The sequence below is a fragment of the Alligator mississippiensis genome, chromosome 4, assembly GCF_030867095.1.
Source record: "Alligator mississippiensis isolate rAllMis1 chromosome 4, rAllMis1, whole genome shotgun sequence".
Taxonomy (NCBI): Eukaryota; Metazoa; Chordata; order Crocodylia; family Alligatoridae; genus Alligator; species Alligator mississippiensis.
The window spans coordinates 216,309,403-216,323,725 of NC_081827.1; the positions used below are offsets into that span (position 1 = coordinate 216,309,403).

Below are 14,323 nucleotides of genomic sequence, written 5' to 3' on the forward strand. Positions count from 1 at the left end.
ATCCTCCCAATACGAAAACTGTCATCCTCTTGCCCCAGTACTCTCCTCCCACCCAAATGTTCCTAGTGCTGGAATCCACTTGCCCTCTTTCCCCTCCATAGCAAGAAAGCATATACGTATAATTTAAATGCTTACACTGTGCTTGTTGTTCAAAGCAGTCTCTGCCCGGAATAGCTTACATTTTAAAAGACAAGTGTAGCCTCAAGAAACTATTCATAGCATTCTCTATGTCTATGGCAGGAAAAAAATAATGTGATGAAGACTTACAAAGCACACACTTTTCTGCAATGTCATCATTTGTTAGGAAGGTGCCTATTAGGTTGGTTCCCACATATTTCTTTAGGTTACAAAGCTTCTGCTATATTACATGAGAGGGAGGAACAGATTTCTATCTGTATTTATTATTCTACTATGGTATTAAAGACTTTACTTAAGCTTTCCCCTTTACTTCATTGATGAATATGATAAGCTGCTATGCAGCAGAATGAAAAATATATTTCTGGATCATTTTGTTTCGATTAGCAGCTTCTTTTCTCATTCAACTCACCCTAGTATGTTTGTAATGACCAAAATACAAAAATGAGCCTTTTTTCCCCTAAATGGGATTTAGACATACTTTATTCTCTCCTCTCCTGGGCTCTCCTTCCCTTTTGTTCTTTCACAAGATCTGCCTTGCAAAACCCCAGCCCTGGCCCACTTCCAGCAGCTACTTCCTCTGCTGCTGCTATCTCATCATGGATCATTTCTAGCAAAAATCCCATGACTTTTTGTCCAACTCATTATCTCCTTGTATTCTATTATCATCTTAGCTAAAGGTCTCCACTTCTGTAATTTAATATACTCCTAGGTTTGCAATTGCATCTGCCTTTTCAGCTTCCCCAACTAATTTCTCAAACTGCTCATTTATCTGTCTACACAGGGCACCACTGACTTCTTTGAAGATAATTTACAAAATATGATATGTCTAGTCTCCATCTCTCTCCACTTTCACATGGCTTCCCTTCTCCATAAAGAAAGTAGCCACCTATGAAGAGTATCAATGGTAGAAGTAGTTAAGGGTTGGAGCTGGAGGATAAGCAGGTCTGGAGGATCACAGATATTAGAATAGCAGGGGTATGGTATTGTGAGAAGGCTTTAGGGGGAAATTGAGATCCAAGGGCTTGAGGGAGAGCATTATTGGTTGTGAGCATGAAGCTTTTAAACAAGAAAAATAATCTGGTTGTTTTGCCCAGAGTGTTAATACTGAAGGAGAAGGAGGTAAATGTGTGGCATAGAAAGTGCACATGATCCCTGGATTTGTTCAATAGACATTAAGTGAAGCAGGTACAAGATGAGAGTTAGTGTAGGAGGTAGGTGCCAATGAAATACATAGATAAAGGAGTCAAGAGTTGGAGAGTCAGTGGAGCTCAGGGGTGTGACTAGAGAATCAACGGAGTTGATAAAGGAGGAACATTGGGCTACACAGAAGTGAAAAATGATATTTGATAGGATGTATGGAGGGGGCGGTAAGAGAACGAGGCAAAGTTGCATTAAGGAAATTTGACACTAAGGCAGAGTAATTGGTCAGTGAGATATTAATAAACTATTCACAAAAACTAGTATTTAAAACACATTTTACAAAACTGAGTATTTGTTGCTTTCATCTCCAACTCAGAATTTTTCGGAAGGACTTTTATTCCATAAAAACTATATTAAAGCCATAGATATGTGCTCCATTGAAGCAAGTACAAAGTAGGTTGGCCCATTCCACTGAAATTGTCTTAGTTAGTATTTAAAATGACTCAAACTTCACTTATATTCAATTTAATTAAAGGTCTCTCTTTAAACTATTTTTTTATGGGAGAGAAATTTTAGGTGTGAGCATTCTAAAATTAATTTAAATGTGACCGGTAGATTTCCTTTTTATGCAGCTGAGATTTTTCCTTTTTTATGCAGTTCAGATTTATGATTTACCGTATTAATCTGAATCCAAGACAAGTCCCACCCCTCCTCACATTTAACTTGAGGGGAAAAACAGCTCGTTATCTTAGATTTGAATATGAGGCAGTAGGGAGGAAGGTACCTGAACTCCAGTTCTGGCTTTGGCTCTGGCCCAGCTCCAGACCTAACCCTGACTCAGGATCAGGGCTAGAGCCATAGTTGATGCCTACCCTCCCCTATCCTCAGCCTTTGGAGTTTGGCCTGGGGCTACCACCACTGCAGCTGCTACCAAGCTGGGGCTAAGGTTGGGGGAAGCACGTTCTCCATGCCATGGGTGTGAACAGGGCTGGAGCCATGCCAGAGCTGGCACAAGGGTAAGTGACTGGAAGAGGGCAGGTAGGAGGAAGACAGGGAGTGGAGAGGGATGGGGGGGCAGGCAGCAGAGTGGGGCAAGTGTTGTGAGGGACAGGCAACAGGGGACAAGATGTGCGGATGCAAGGGGCAAGGTTCAAACTACCTACTGCTTGCAGCCCTGCCTCCTCTGTCATGTGCCCCCTTACCTTCTGCCCCCCTGCCACTGCTTTCCCTGATGAAGAAAGTGGGAGGGGGCAAAAAAAGTGACCCTTGAATAAATGGATTCTATACATAGGAAATTATAACAAATTTATACATTTTTCATGTATAGAATCTGATTATTAGGGGGTCATTTTAAATTCAAGGTTATCTTGGATTCAGGATAATATGGTAGTTTTGTGTGTATCTAATCAATTTATTTGTGTGAATTTTCTGATAGCTCTTCTCCCAGAGGGTCCAGAGGAAGGCCACTCATATGGTTAAGGGCTTGCAGGCCAAGCCCTATGAGGAGAGACTAGGGCACCTGGACCTCTTCAGCTTCCACAAGCAAAGGTTGAGAGGTGACCTTGTGGCTGCCTATAAATTCATCTTGGGGGACAGAAGGGAATTGGTGAGGCTCTACTCACCAAGGCGCCTCTGGGGGTTACAAGAAATAATGGCCACAAGCTAACAGAGAGCAGATTTAGACTGGACATTAGGAGGAACTTCTTCACAGTTAGAGTGGCCAAAATCTAGAATGGGCTCCCAAGGGAGGTGGTGCTCTCCCCTACCTGGGGGTCTTCAGGAGGAGGTTAGATAGGTGTCTGGCTGGGGTCATCTGAACCCAGCACTCTTTCCTGCCTAAGCAGGGGGTCGGACTCAATGTTCTGTTGGGGTCCCTTCTGACCCTAACATCTATGAATCTATGAACTGTGTGAACTCATGACAAAGGTGAAGGGGTTTTATCCCAGTTCACAAAAGAGAGAGGCATCTTAGTGTAATACTTGTTAATTTTAATGGCTGAAGAATTAATGAAATACTGGTTTACTGTTTCAGAATACCCAAAATTTTATCCCATGTTGATTTGTAATAATTTATTCTCCTTATTCTTAGGCTGTGTACGACGGTTCAAGTGCTGCCAAATCAATGTAGAAAGCGGGAAGACAAAAGTGTGGTGGAACTTTAGAAGAACCTGTTACAGGATAGTAGAACACAGCTGGTTTGAAAGCTTTATTGTTTTCATGATTCTTCTCAGCAGTGGTGCTCTGGTAAGTGAAATGGGTAAGATGCATATTGTTTCTGAGGAGGACAGTATGTTCCATTTTTTCAGTTCATATAATTTTAAGTGTTTCTTTAATAAAATAAAAGTTTCACATTTTTGGAATGTTGGTCTGGGGTGAGCACTGTATGCAGTGCTTGGAACTGGTCCAAAGTACACGCTACCTGTGCACGGGATCCAGCATGCAAGGCCAGTCTCTGGGCCTGATTCAGTTTGTAGACCAATCCCAGGCCTGCAAGGCCTGAAGAGTTTGATATCCTTGCTGTAGAAGAAGCAGCATCAATAGTCAAGGATATTTTGTCAAACTAGTACGAGGCAGGTAAAATAAAAAGTTTGACTGAGATTTGGAGGGGGTAAAAGTATAAGAAATAGCTGAGAAGAATAGGACTTGTAAAATCCAAACATTAGGAGGAATGTTTCCATTTATGAGAGGTATTCGTTCGATTGGAATGAAAGAGTGACAGGCAACAGAATTAATTGGTGATTAAGTTAGCAAGACTGCAACAGGAACAACAATTTTATGGCCAATGCTTGCAGACTTAAAAAGAAATCTCTCAACAGTGGAAAGACCCTAAAGTTTGGATCGCTATGAACTTCCAGACACTCTACTACAGACTTTTACTTCCAGCTTTTCTCCTAGGACAGCAGTTCCTGAGCTCTGACAGATTGTGCACCACCAATTTAAAACAATACAACCTTAAGTACCACTGACAGGTTGTCTGTGTACCACTGTTGGTACATGTACCAGAGATTGGGAGCTGGTGTCCTAGGACATGACTCATGAAAATTTGGAATTCATGTTGCTAATGCAGCATCTCAAGATTTCATGAGCACTCATGTAAGGTTAAGTAACAGGACATAGATTAAATGAGAAGGAGTATTAACTTTCTGTTTGCCAGTTAATTAAATCCAGTACTGAGCTGCTGGATTCATGTAGGATGGCGCTTGTTATATAACAAGGTATATTTGTATAAGTGGTAGTTTTTAATGATAAGGGTAAATGTTATTCACATTTTAGCAGTGACCTTCCTATCTGCATTCGTAAGACAAATTACTGAGACACAGTTGTTCTAATTTCTTTGAACAGATAGTACTTGAGTTTTCACTATCAATCAAACATTCTACATTTATTTTTCACACATCTACATGCTGCAGCTGGTGAGGCACAATTCTCCAAACACATTTTTTAAAAGATAGTTTAGGTTTGTGCCAAAACCCTGCAAGGGACTATACATTTTTTAGTTTGACACTCTAAGCCTACTTGTTTTGAAAAAGGGACATGTAGAAACAGGTATCTGCTAATATTTCTTATAACTATAAATTGTTTGAGCTGATATCTGAAAACTAGAGATATTTGAATTAGCATTGGGCCAGTATATCATGTTCCATCGTACCACATACACTAGTTATCTAAGTTTTGACCTCTCAATATTGGCATCCAGACATTGTGTTGTTAAACTGTGAATTGGCCTGAGTGAGTGGTTTTTTTTTTTCTGTATGACAGTTGACCAAGCTTCTTATCAGCCATAGATTACTCCCAACATTGTTCAACAAAACTTTACATCTCCAGAATTTACTTGTAATCTATGCTATACTAAACACCAACTTTAGAAAAGAAACAGAATAGAAAAGTAAAGTTTTTACCCTTTTCCTTTTCTTCTGGAGTCCAGACAGCCTACCTTATAACTTGCAAAAGCTTATAAAAACTTAACTGAATACATTTATTGTTCACAGGCTTTTGAAGATATATATATTGAACAGCGCAAGACTATTAAGACTATACTGGAATATGCTGACAAAGTCTTCACTTACATCTTTATTCTAGAAATGGTCCTAAAATGGGTGGCCTATGGCTTTCAAGTGTATTTCACTAATGCCTGGTGCTGGCTGGACTTCCTGATCGTTGATGTATGTATCTTCTAAGTAACTGACTTCTGCTTTTATAGTAAGGAATAACTCATGTTAGTTATAAGTATGATGAGGAAAGTGCTTTTCGTTAAAAATCACTAATATTTCATAGATTTCATAGACATTAGGGCTGGAAGGGACCTCATAAGATCATTGAGTCCAGCCCCCTGCCTCAGGGGCAGGAAGTCAGCTGGGGTCATAGGATCCCAGCAAGAAAAACATCCAGGTTTCCCTTGAAGGCGTTCAAAGTAGGTGCTTGAACCACCTCCGGCGGCAGACTATTCCAGACCTTGGGGGCTTGGACAGTAAAGAGGTTCTTCCTTATGTCCAGCCTGAAATGGTCTTTCAGGAGTTTATAACCATTCGACCTTGTAATCCCTTGGGGCACTCTGGTGAACAAATGTTCCCCCAGGTCCTAATGAACACCCCTTATAAACTTATAGGCAGCCATCAGATCACCCCTGAGCCTGCGCTTTTCCAGGCTGAAGAGTCCCATAGCCCTCAGCCTGTCATTGTAAGGTCTGTTTTCCTGACCTCAGATCATGCGTGTGGCTCTCCTCTGCACTCTCTCAAGCTTCTCCACATTCTTTTTGAATTGTGGAGCCCAAAACTGGATGCAGTACTCCAGCTGCAGCCTCACCAAGGCCGAGTACAAGGGGAGAATGACGTCCCGGGATTTGCTTGAGAAGCATCTATGGATTCAAGCCAGCATTTTACTCACTTTACTGGCTGCAGCATCACAGTGCAGGGTCTCATTCTTCTTGTGGTCAATCCTGACCCCCAAGTCACTCTCGTCTGTAGTGCTAGTCAGTGTAGCATGGCTGCCGAGCCTATAAGCATGCTGCAGGTTTTTCCTCTCAAGGTGGAGAACCTTGCATTTTTCGGTGTTAAACACCCTCAGGTTCTCATCCACCCATTTACTGAGCCTGTGAAGGTCAGACTGGATTTACCCCCCTGTCCTCAGGTGTGGATGCCTTACCCCAAAGTTTGGTATCATTGGCAAACTTGGCCAGTCTGATTTTGACTCTAATGTCCACATCATTAATGAAGAGGTTGAACAAAATAGGTCCAAGGACAGAACCTTGAGGGACCCCACTGGTCACAGGGCACCATGACGATTGACTTCCATCACCCACCACCCTCTGGGTCCAACCTCAGAGCTAATTCCCCAGCCAGTGGTTCGTGGTGGACCCAAGGCCGCAGTTGGCCAGTTTTGCCAAAAGGTGATCATGGGATACCAGATCAAAGGCTTTTTTAAAGTCAAGATATATGACATCAATCTCTTCCCCCTTGTCCAGGTGATAGGTCACCTGGTCGTAAATGGAAATGAGATTGATCAAGTTATGACCTACCTGCAACAAACCTGTGCTGGCTGTCCCTCAGGGTGTTGCCATCTGCCAGTCCATTAAGGATGGCCTCCTTGATGATTTTTTCTAAGACCTTCCCCAGGATAGAGGTCAGGCTGATGGGCCTGTAGTTTGCCGGATCCACTTTCCTCCCTTTCTTGAAGATAGGTACCACATTGGCTTCCTTCCAATCATCAAGCACTTCACCAGAGCACCAGGAGCTCTTGAAGATCTGTGCCAGGGGTTGAGCTACGATGCCAGCCAGCTTCTTGAGTACTCTGGGGTGTAAATTGTCAGGGCTGGCTGACTTGAAGGTGTCCAGCCTCTCAAACTGTTCCTTCACAAGGTCAGCATTGATGAAGGGCAAGGAACCACCCTCGCTTAGGCCTTCCTCTCCCGTAATGGGCAGGGTTGTTCCATGGGACTTGTGAAAGACTGACACAAAGTACCCATTTAGCAAGTTGGCTTTTTCCTGGGTGTCAGTCGTCAGTTCCCCCCTTTTGGTTTAGCAGGGGTCCAAGGTTGCCCTTGCTTTTCCTCCGGCTCCCCACATATCTAAAAAAGGACTTTTTATTGTCCTTGATACTTGTGGCCAGTTGGAGTTCCATGGCAGCCTTGGCTTTCCTGATTTGTTCCCTGGTCCGGACCAGTGCAGAGTATTCCTCCTTGGAGGTGGATCCTGTCCTCCATGCTTTGTAGGTCTGTCTTTTTAGACACAGGAGGACTGCCAGTTCCCTAGAGAGCCAAGGGGGCTGCTGTGCCCTCTTGCTGCCTTTCCTCCGAGACGGAATAGCCTTAGCTTGTTCATCTAGGATCGCTCCCTTGAGGAGTGAGCACTCTTCCTGGACTCCCCTCCTTTTGGGGTCGTGGTCCCTTAGGGCTTCACCAACAAGTCTCCTGACCTTGTCAAAGTCAGACCTCCTGAAGTTGAGGACCTCTGTACCGCTGACTGACTTGACAGTTTTTCGGCGGATGGTAAAGGTGATCAGTTCCTGGTTGCTGTCACCCAGCTTCCCTTCGATTGTTAAGTTGCTGATTAGGTCATGCCTGGTTGCCAGTACCAGGTCAAGCAACGCTTTGCCTCTTGTTGGCCCATACACTTCTTGTCAGATAGAGCTCATCCACGCATGTGAGGAAGCTTTGCAACAGTTCGGATTTGGTTGAGCACTCTTCCCTTGAGATGTCTGGGTAGTTGAAGTCCCCTATGACAACCATGGACTGGGAACATGCAGCCTCAGCCAATTCCCTGGCAAACTCCTGGTCAGTCTCTTGATTATGGGAGGGAGGTCTGTAGTAGACTCCCACCATTGTATCTCCTGTGCCGTGTTCCCCACGGATTTTAAACCAGAGGGTCTCTAGTTGTTTACCCCGGGTGCCAATGTCAGGTTGTAGGGATAGTTCTCCTTGACGTAGAGAGCTACACCTCCGCCCCTTTTGTCCACTCGATCCCTCCTGTAGAGGGTATAGCCTTCTATACCCATGGTCCAGTCATGGGTGGAATCCCACCAGGTCTCCGTTATCCCTATGACATCATAATTATTTGTGTTGAGCAGAAGGACAAGTTCCTCCTGTTTATTCCCCAAGCTCCTGGCATTGGTGTACAGGCACACAAGTGTCCCCTTGGGGGCCCTTGCCTTGCTCACAGCTTGCTCTTGGGCTGGGGCAGGGGTGGGCTCCCTTAAGTGGCTTGGCCGGATGGCTTTGCAAGGGTTGCACAGCAGGCCAGCAGTGGCGGTAGTCCCCCCATCCCCCGGCAGGCTTAGTTTAAAGCCTGGTGGATCAGGTCAGCCAGTCTGGCTGAGAAGAGCCTCCTCCCCAGCGGAGAGAGGTGGAGGCCGTCCCTTCCCAGCAGCTCACTGCCTCTCTCACCAAAGAGCGGACTGTGGTCATGGAAGCTGAAGCCTTCCCGATGACACTAGCGCCGCAGCCTTTGGTTCACTATCTGTATCCTCCTCTCCCTCCTCAGCCCGTAGCCTGAAACCAGAAGAATCGAGGAAAACACCACCTGCGCCCCCAACCCCTTAAGCCCCGCTCCCAAATCCCTGTAGCACCTCATGACCCAGCTGGGAGGGTTCCAAGCCATGTCATTGGTGCCCACATGGATGAGGAGCATAAGGTAGTGGTCAGTGGGCTGGAGGAGTTTAGGGATCTTCTCTGTAATGTCTTGGATATGGGCTCCGGGAAGCAGCAGACTTCCTGGGCCAAGGGATCGGGGTGGCAGATTGCCCCCTCCGTCCCCCTCAGGATGGAGTCTCCCACGACAAACACTTTGTGTTTCTGCTTAGGGAGAGCAGGGGCGGTAGCTACAGTTGAGCCTGTGTTGCCTGCAGAAGCTGGCAACTCAGCAGGCTCTGCTGGGGCTGCAAGAGGTTGGTACCTCAGCAGGGGCCTTGGTGCGGCGAGCCTTGGGGTCCTTGACCACCTTAGTCCAACCCCGTGACTGGACAGTATGGGAGGTTCCCGGGTCCTCCCTTGTCCTGGAGGGAGACCGTGGTCTACCCTTCATCTCCCCGGGGGAGAAGGGCCTGGCAGTAGGAGTCTATATTCCTATATATTCCTATATAACTCATGTTAGTTATAAGTATGATGAGGAAAGTGCTTTTCATTAGAAAATGGTTTAAAAAATCACTAATATGTTCCCTAATAGCATACCATTTTTTATTGACTAACCAAACCTGTATTTAAATGTTGCACTTCATTCCAGTCCATTTTTCTACAGTAATCCTTATGTTGATTTTGTCATATTCAAGGTAGATAAGGTTGCAGAACAACTTAGAATATATTTGTGGTTTTTAATTGGGAACTAAAATTCTCTCAATTTTCACTTGGCTTTTTACTACAGTCTTTCCTCTAGAAATAGTTGGGCCCGCTGGTGCCCAGGCTTTTGCCTCCATGGGCCAGATGAGTAGCATGGGACTGAACCATGAGCTGGATAAAGCCTCATGGGCCAGGATCAGGCTCCAAGGCCTGGCACTGCTCTCTCCCTTTCCCCAGCACCAGGATGAGGCCCTAGGGCCCAGCACCACCTCCACATGCAAGGATTGGGCCCTGGGGTCCTGGCTTTTCTCTCTGCACTTCAGCACTCCAGGATTGGACCCCAAGGGCCTGGCATCATTCTCTCCTGGCTCCCCATACCAGGATTAGTTTTTGGGGCCTGGCACTGCCTTCATCTCACCCTGTGCGCTGGGATCAGGTACCCAGGGGTCCCCATGAATCCATGGAGAGCTGACACATAACATAATACTAGATGACATAATATCATGGGCCAGATCTGGCCCAAGGCCAGGGGTTGAGCATGAGCACCCAGGCTCTTGTCAAATTAGCCTATTTTTACAAGTAGTAAAATTTATATTTTACTATTGCCCCATGATCAAATGAAAAAGGTCTGTAAACCTACGTAGGGGTCTTAGGAACCCTGATCAATAGGATTTGCACTCCAAAGTCACTTATGCACTTTGAATCTTCCATGTGTATATTCTGTTTTATGACACTTACAACTGTCCTTATTTCTGCATAGACATTGAAGGCATACCATCTCTGGAATTCTGCAAAGAAAATCTGTGCTTCTCAGCAGCAGCAGTTCAAACACAATCATTTCTTTATTGTGAATAATAGGCTTTTCAGTGTTTTTTGGAAGGGAAGATGCAAACAGCACTTCTTTTGACCTTCCTTCTCTGTTTAGGCTCATTATGGAACTATTTTATCTGCTGCATGATTTTTCCTCACTTCCAACAATAAGCAGAATCTTTACAAAGATAATTCAGAAGTAATCCATTATTGCTCTTTCTTCACTTGTATTTTTGCTTCCTGCATATTGACCCCAAGTGCTGTTTGGGAACCAAGCAAGGTTCAAAGAGTCAGTCCCACCAAAATTAAATATTCACAAACGTAAGTGTTGATAAATTTTAATAATGAATTTAATCATGAGATCCAGCCAAGTAGCAGGGAGAAGTAGCAGAGGTGACTGGGTCCTAGTGCTCACCCATCTCAGTCTCAAGCCCCTCACTGGAAAACACTGGTCTAATCTGGAGGCCTAGTTCAGGAGGCAAGTCTCTTAAATGATCTCAAATACTTTTTGCCATTTGAACAGTTTTGGTAAGGAAGAGCCCAATTCTCCCTGTGTCCTATAAATAAATATTCCAATGCTTTCCATGAGTGATTATGCATATTTACAATTTGTATTCTGAGACAGCTGAAGGAAAGGGACATAAGTATTTTTTCCATGATTCTGAAAAAGTTCTCGTGTGTCCGCATACAGTATAAACTCCTCATTAGTAGTCTGACACTACAAGGAGTGGATAGTGGAAAAGGAAGCCGATGCAAAATTCTAGTGAAATATCTTGTCTCAAAACTTGAATATGACTCTGGTGCCTGATGCACTGCAGGGGCATTCTGAGTTTAGGAGAGTTACTTTCACACTTGCTAAACCCACAAGAATGACAGTATTCACATGGGCCTGTGTTGTATGCATTGACATCATGCTTTACTGTGGGTACGTAATACTTGACTGTAAGTTAACATTACAAGAACATACACTAAACTGACTCAGTAGATGATATGCTCACAAATGAAATTTCACTCATTTTGATCCAAAAATAAACAGTACTGTACCGATTCTGCTCACTTTTGAACAAAATGAGCCTTGTTGTAATTGATTCTTCAGTTTGCACTGGAACATGTAGTGCTATTAACAGATGACATTGTTACAAGATGGAGAGTACACTTAGAAAAGCTGAAAGGCCAAGAAGCCTGCTTATGTACAAAATAAGAAGAAAGCATAATTGTCCTTGAACTGACAATAACATTAGCTCTTCTATTAAAAAAGCACTCGCAGCCCTAATGTCATATGGTCTTTTCCTCTTGGCTTTGGAACATTTTCTTCTGCTGTCCCTTCCTTGCTGTCTGATGCTTTACCTCAGTGCTATAGATGTCATGAGATGGAATGAAGAATTTCTCACTTTGTAATTCTCATTTCTTATCTGATACCAACAAAGTTATTTTCTACCCTTATTAGTAGAATGTAAATTTAATCGAAGTAATTTAAACTTCTAATCTCAATTTTAAAATTTCCCATGATAGAAAATCCACCATATCCCTTGATAAATTGTCCCATAGTTGATTAGTTTTACTATTAAAAATATGAATAAAAATAAAAATTGTACCTTTTCCAATCTAAATTTGTATTGCTTCAGCATCCAGTGATCTTATGTCACCTAGATTAAAAAAAACACTGTATTATCAAATTAGTCCTTACACTGTGGCATTGGTAACAGCTCTGCTACCACAATTCCCAAGTCCTTTTTTTCAGTCAATTTTTCCCAGTGGAGATTACTATATCCTACGTTTTGTGTTCCTTGATGTATGACCACTGGCCTGCAGAATGGGAAAGTGTCTAGTCCAAAAATGTTGTTACTGCTAAAAATGTCCCCCACAATTCTATCCCCGCTCCCGCCTCATGCCTAGTTTATCAAGAAGTCTATATTTCTCTGTATCAGTGACCTTTCTCTCTCATAGAGACCACTCCTTGAATCTATCTCACCTGATTAAGAAACAAATAATTACTTTAATTATGTCCTATTTTGAATCTTATGGTTTCCCAGAAAATAAATTAACAAACTCAAAGTTACGTGTCATATTTTGTCACACCTACAGTACTTTAATAATAAAATTTGAATACAGTACCATTTCCCGAATGATTTATGAATAGAACACATTTAATCTTTCTTGTACCAAAGAAAATGATATTCCATCTTATTTTTGGACATTCAGCAATAAGATAAGATTTAGTTTCTATGGCAATATGTTTATAAAATGCCATGTAAAAATTTCAACAATGTTATCCATTATATCAATATGTAACGTGTTTTTACAGAAAAAAAATGATTTCAGACTATAACACCGTTCACATGATAATGTTGCTGGCTTGGTCTCATTAAACATTATATTTGGCTGAATATGGTGAAAACCAGTTGCATGCATGTTTCCTAAAATGTTTTGAGACTTCTGTTTTTCCTAATACTTTATATTGTTTTGTACTTCATACAATGACAAATTCTGAGAGACAACTAAATCTTACATTGCATTCAGCAACAAGCAACAGGGGCTTAGGTTCTATCAGGGTTCAGGTCTAAGTTTGATGAGTTTTTCAGCCAACCTAAAATATAGATGCATAAAAATATTTCTTTTTTGTGTTTTTTCCCCCCTGTAGGTTTCTTTGATTAGTTTAACAGCTAATGCGTTGGGCTACTCAGAACTTGGTCCAATTAAATCACTTAGAACACTAAGAGCCTTGAGACCTTTACGAGCTTTATCACGATTTGAAGGAATGAGGGTAAGAAAAACGGAAAGAGTAATGCATGCAAAGCACAATAAATTATATAACAGTATAGAAATGATGTACTGAACATCTATTATTGAAACTTACACTACTATGTTCTATTATACTGCGTTTAAGCATATAAATTATGTGCTTTACCTGTGCTCATTTGTTAATTGAAGTCCTAGCTATTTTTCCACAGAAAGACAAGATGCATTAACGCCGCAGTTTTATTAACACGCTTGGGAATGACCAGCAAGCACTCATACAGTCCAGGTCATAAATTTCTTCTTTACCATTCTCTACCAAATGAAGGATTGCTATCAGTCTTCCCTACCTCTTCCCCACACCTCTACAAATAGATACCAACCCACTCTGGGTCCCCAGTGCTCTTTACTTATTCAGGGGCTGGGGAAAGTGTGTAGTATCTTCACGTTATACACATTGGGCACCCAGCTCCTTTGAGAAACTCTGTCCCTCGTTTCTTAAAGGGTACCTCCTTTTGAGTCTACTTTAAGTGCTCCAATTCCAAGGGGACCAGTTTCTCTAAGGGGACCTGGTTTAAAGAAAAAAGTACCCAGCCAAAAGGAGACATCAACGATTAGCTTGTGTGCTTCTGTCCTCCCCCTGCCTCCAGCTTCATAGCAGATAATTAATAGTTCCCTTTCTACTGTTAGCCAAAGAGTTATCTGTGCCCTGGTCAGAGATGTTGTTCTCCATCACACCTGAATGCCCCAGATACCAAATATGGTCTGTTCATGTGTAATTACTAAGCCTTCCCATTCCCAAAGGTTCATGTCTTCTGGATTTGTCAATTTATGAAAGTCTGGCAGGTTCCTGACATATCCTCAGTTTCATCGAGTCAAACCACTTTTCAGTCATCCCCATGAAAAGTACTGGACTTAGCTAAAATTTTCTAGTGCCACCTCACAAAATTTGAAATAATTTTTACCCAATTTTATAAGAATTATTTCTGGTGACTAACTACCAAAGAGAGTCAATAGCTCATCCCAGAGCATTTCCCGCCCACTCAGACTGAGATGCCTGTGAGGTCCAGCTCTGAATCTTCAAAGAACCTGCCAGCCTATGTGTGGGTCCAGTGTACAATACCTTGTTTATGGATCCAAATACCAGCTTTCATGACCTATTCCCATCCCAGCCCTGCCATGCACACCGCTCACTTCCCAGCTTTTTCCATGTTGCATATGCTCTTAGTCTGGG

At 42.9% G+C, this 14,323-nt stretch overlaps 1 protein-coding gene across 8 annotated transcripts in view; it reads left to right on the plus strand.

Annotated features, from left to right (window-relative positions):
* Positions 1-14,323, plus strand: part of LOC102563113 (sodium channel protein type 2 subunit alpha) — a 221,913-nt gene that overhangs the window by 164,347 nt on the left and 43,243 nt on the right. For all 8 annotated transcript variants that reach the window (XM_019480418.2, XM_019480420.2, XM_059727318.1 and 5 more), the window contains 3 exons: positions 3,367-3,521; positions 5,267-5,440; positions 12,995-13,117. In XM_019480418.2, the coding sequence (XP_019335963.1) occupies positions 3,367-3,521; positions 5,267-5,440; positions 12,995-13,117 (452 nt within the window). The remainder of the gene's footprint in view (positions 1-3,366; positions 3,522-5,266; positions 5,441-12,994; positions 13,118-14,323) is intronic.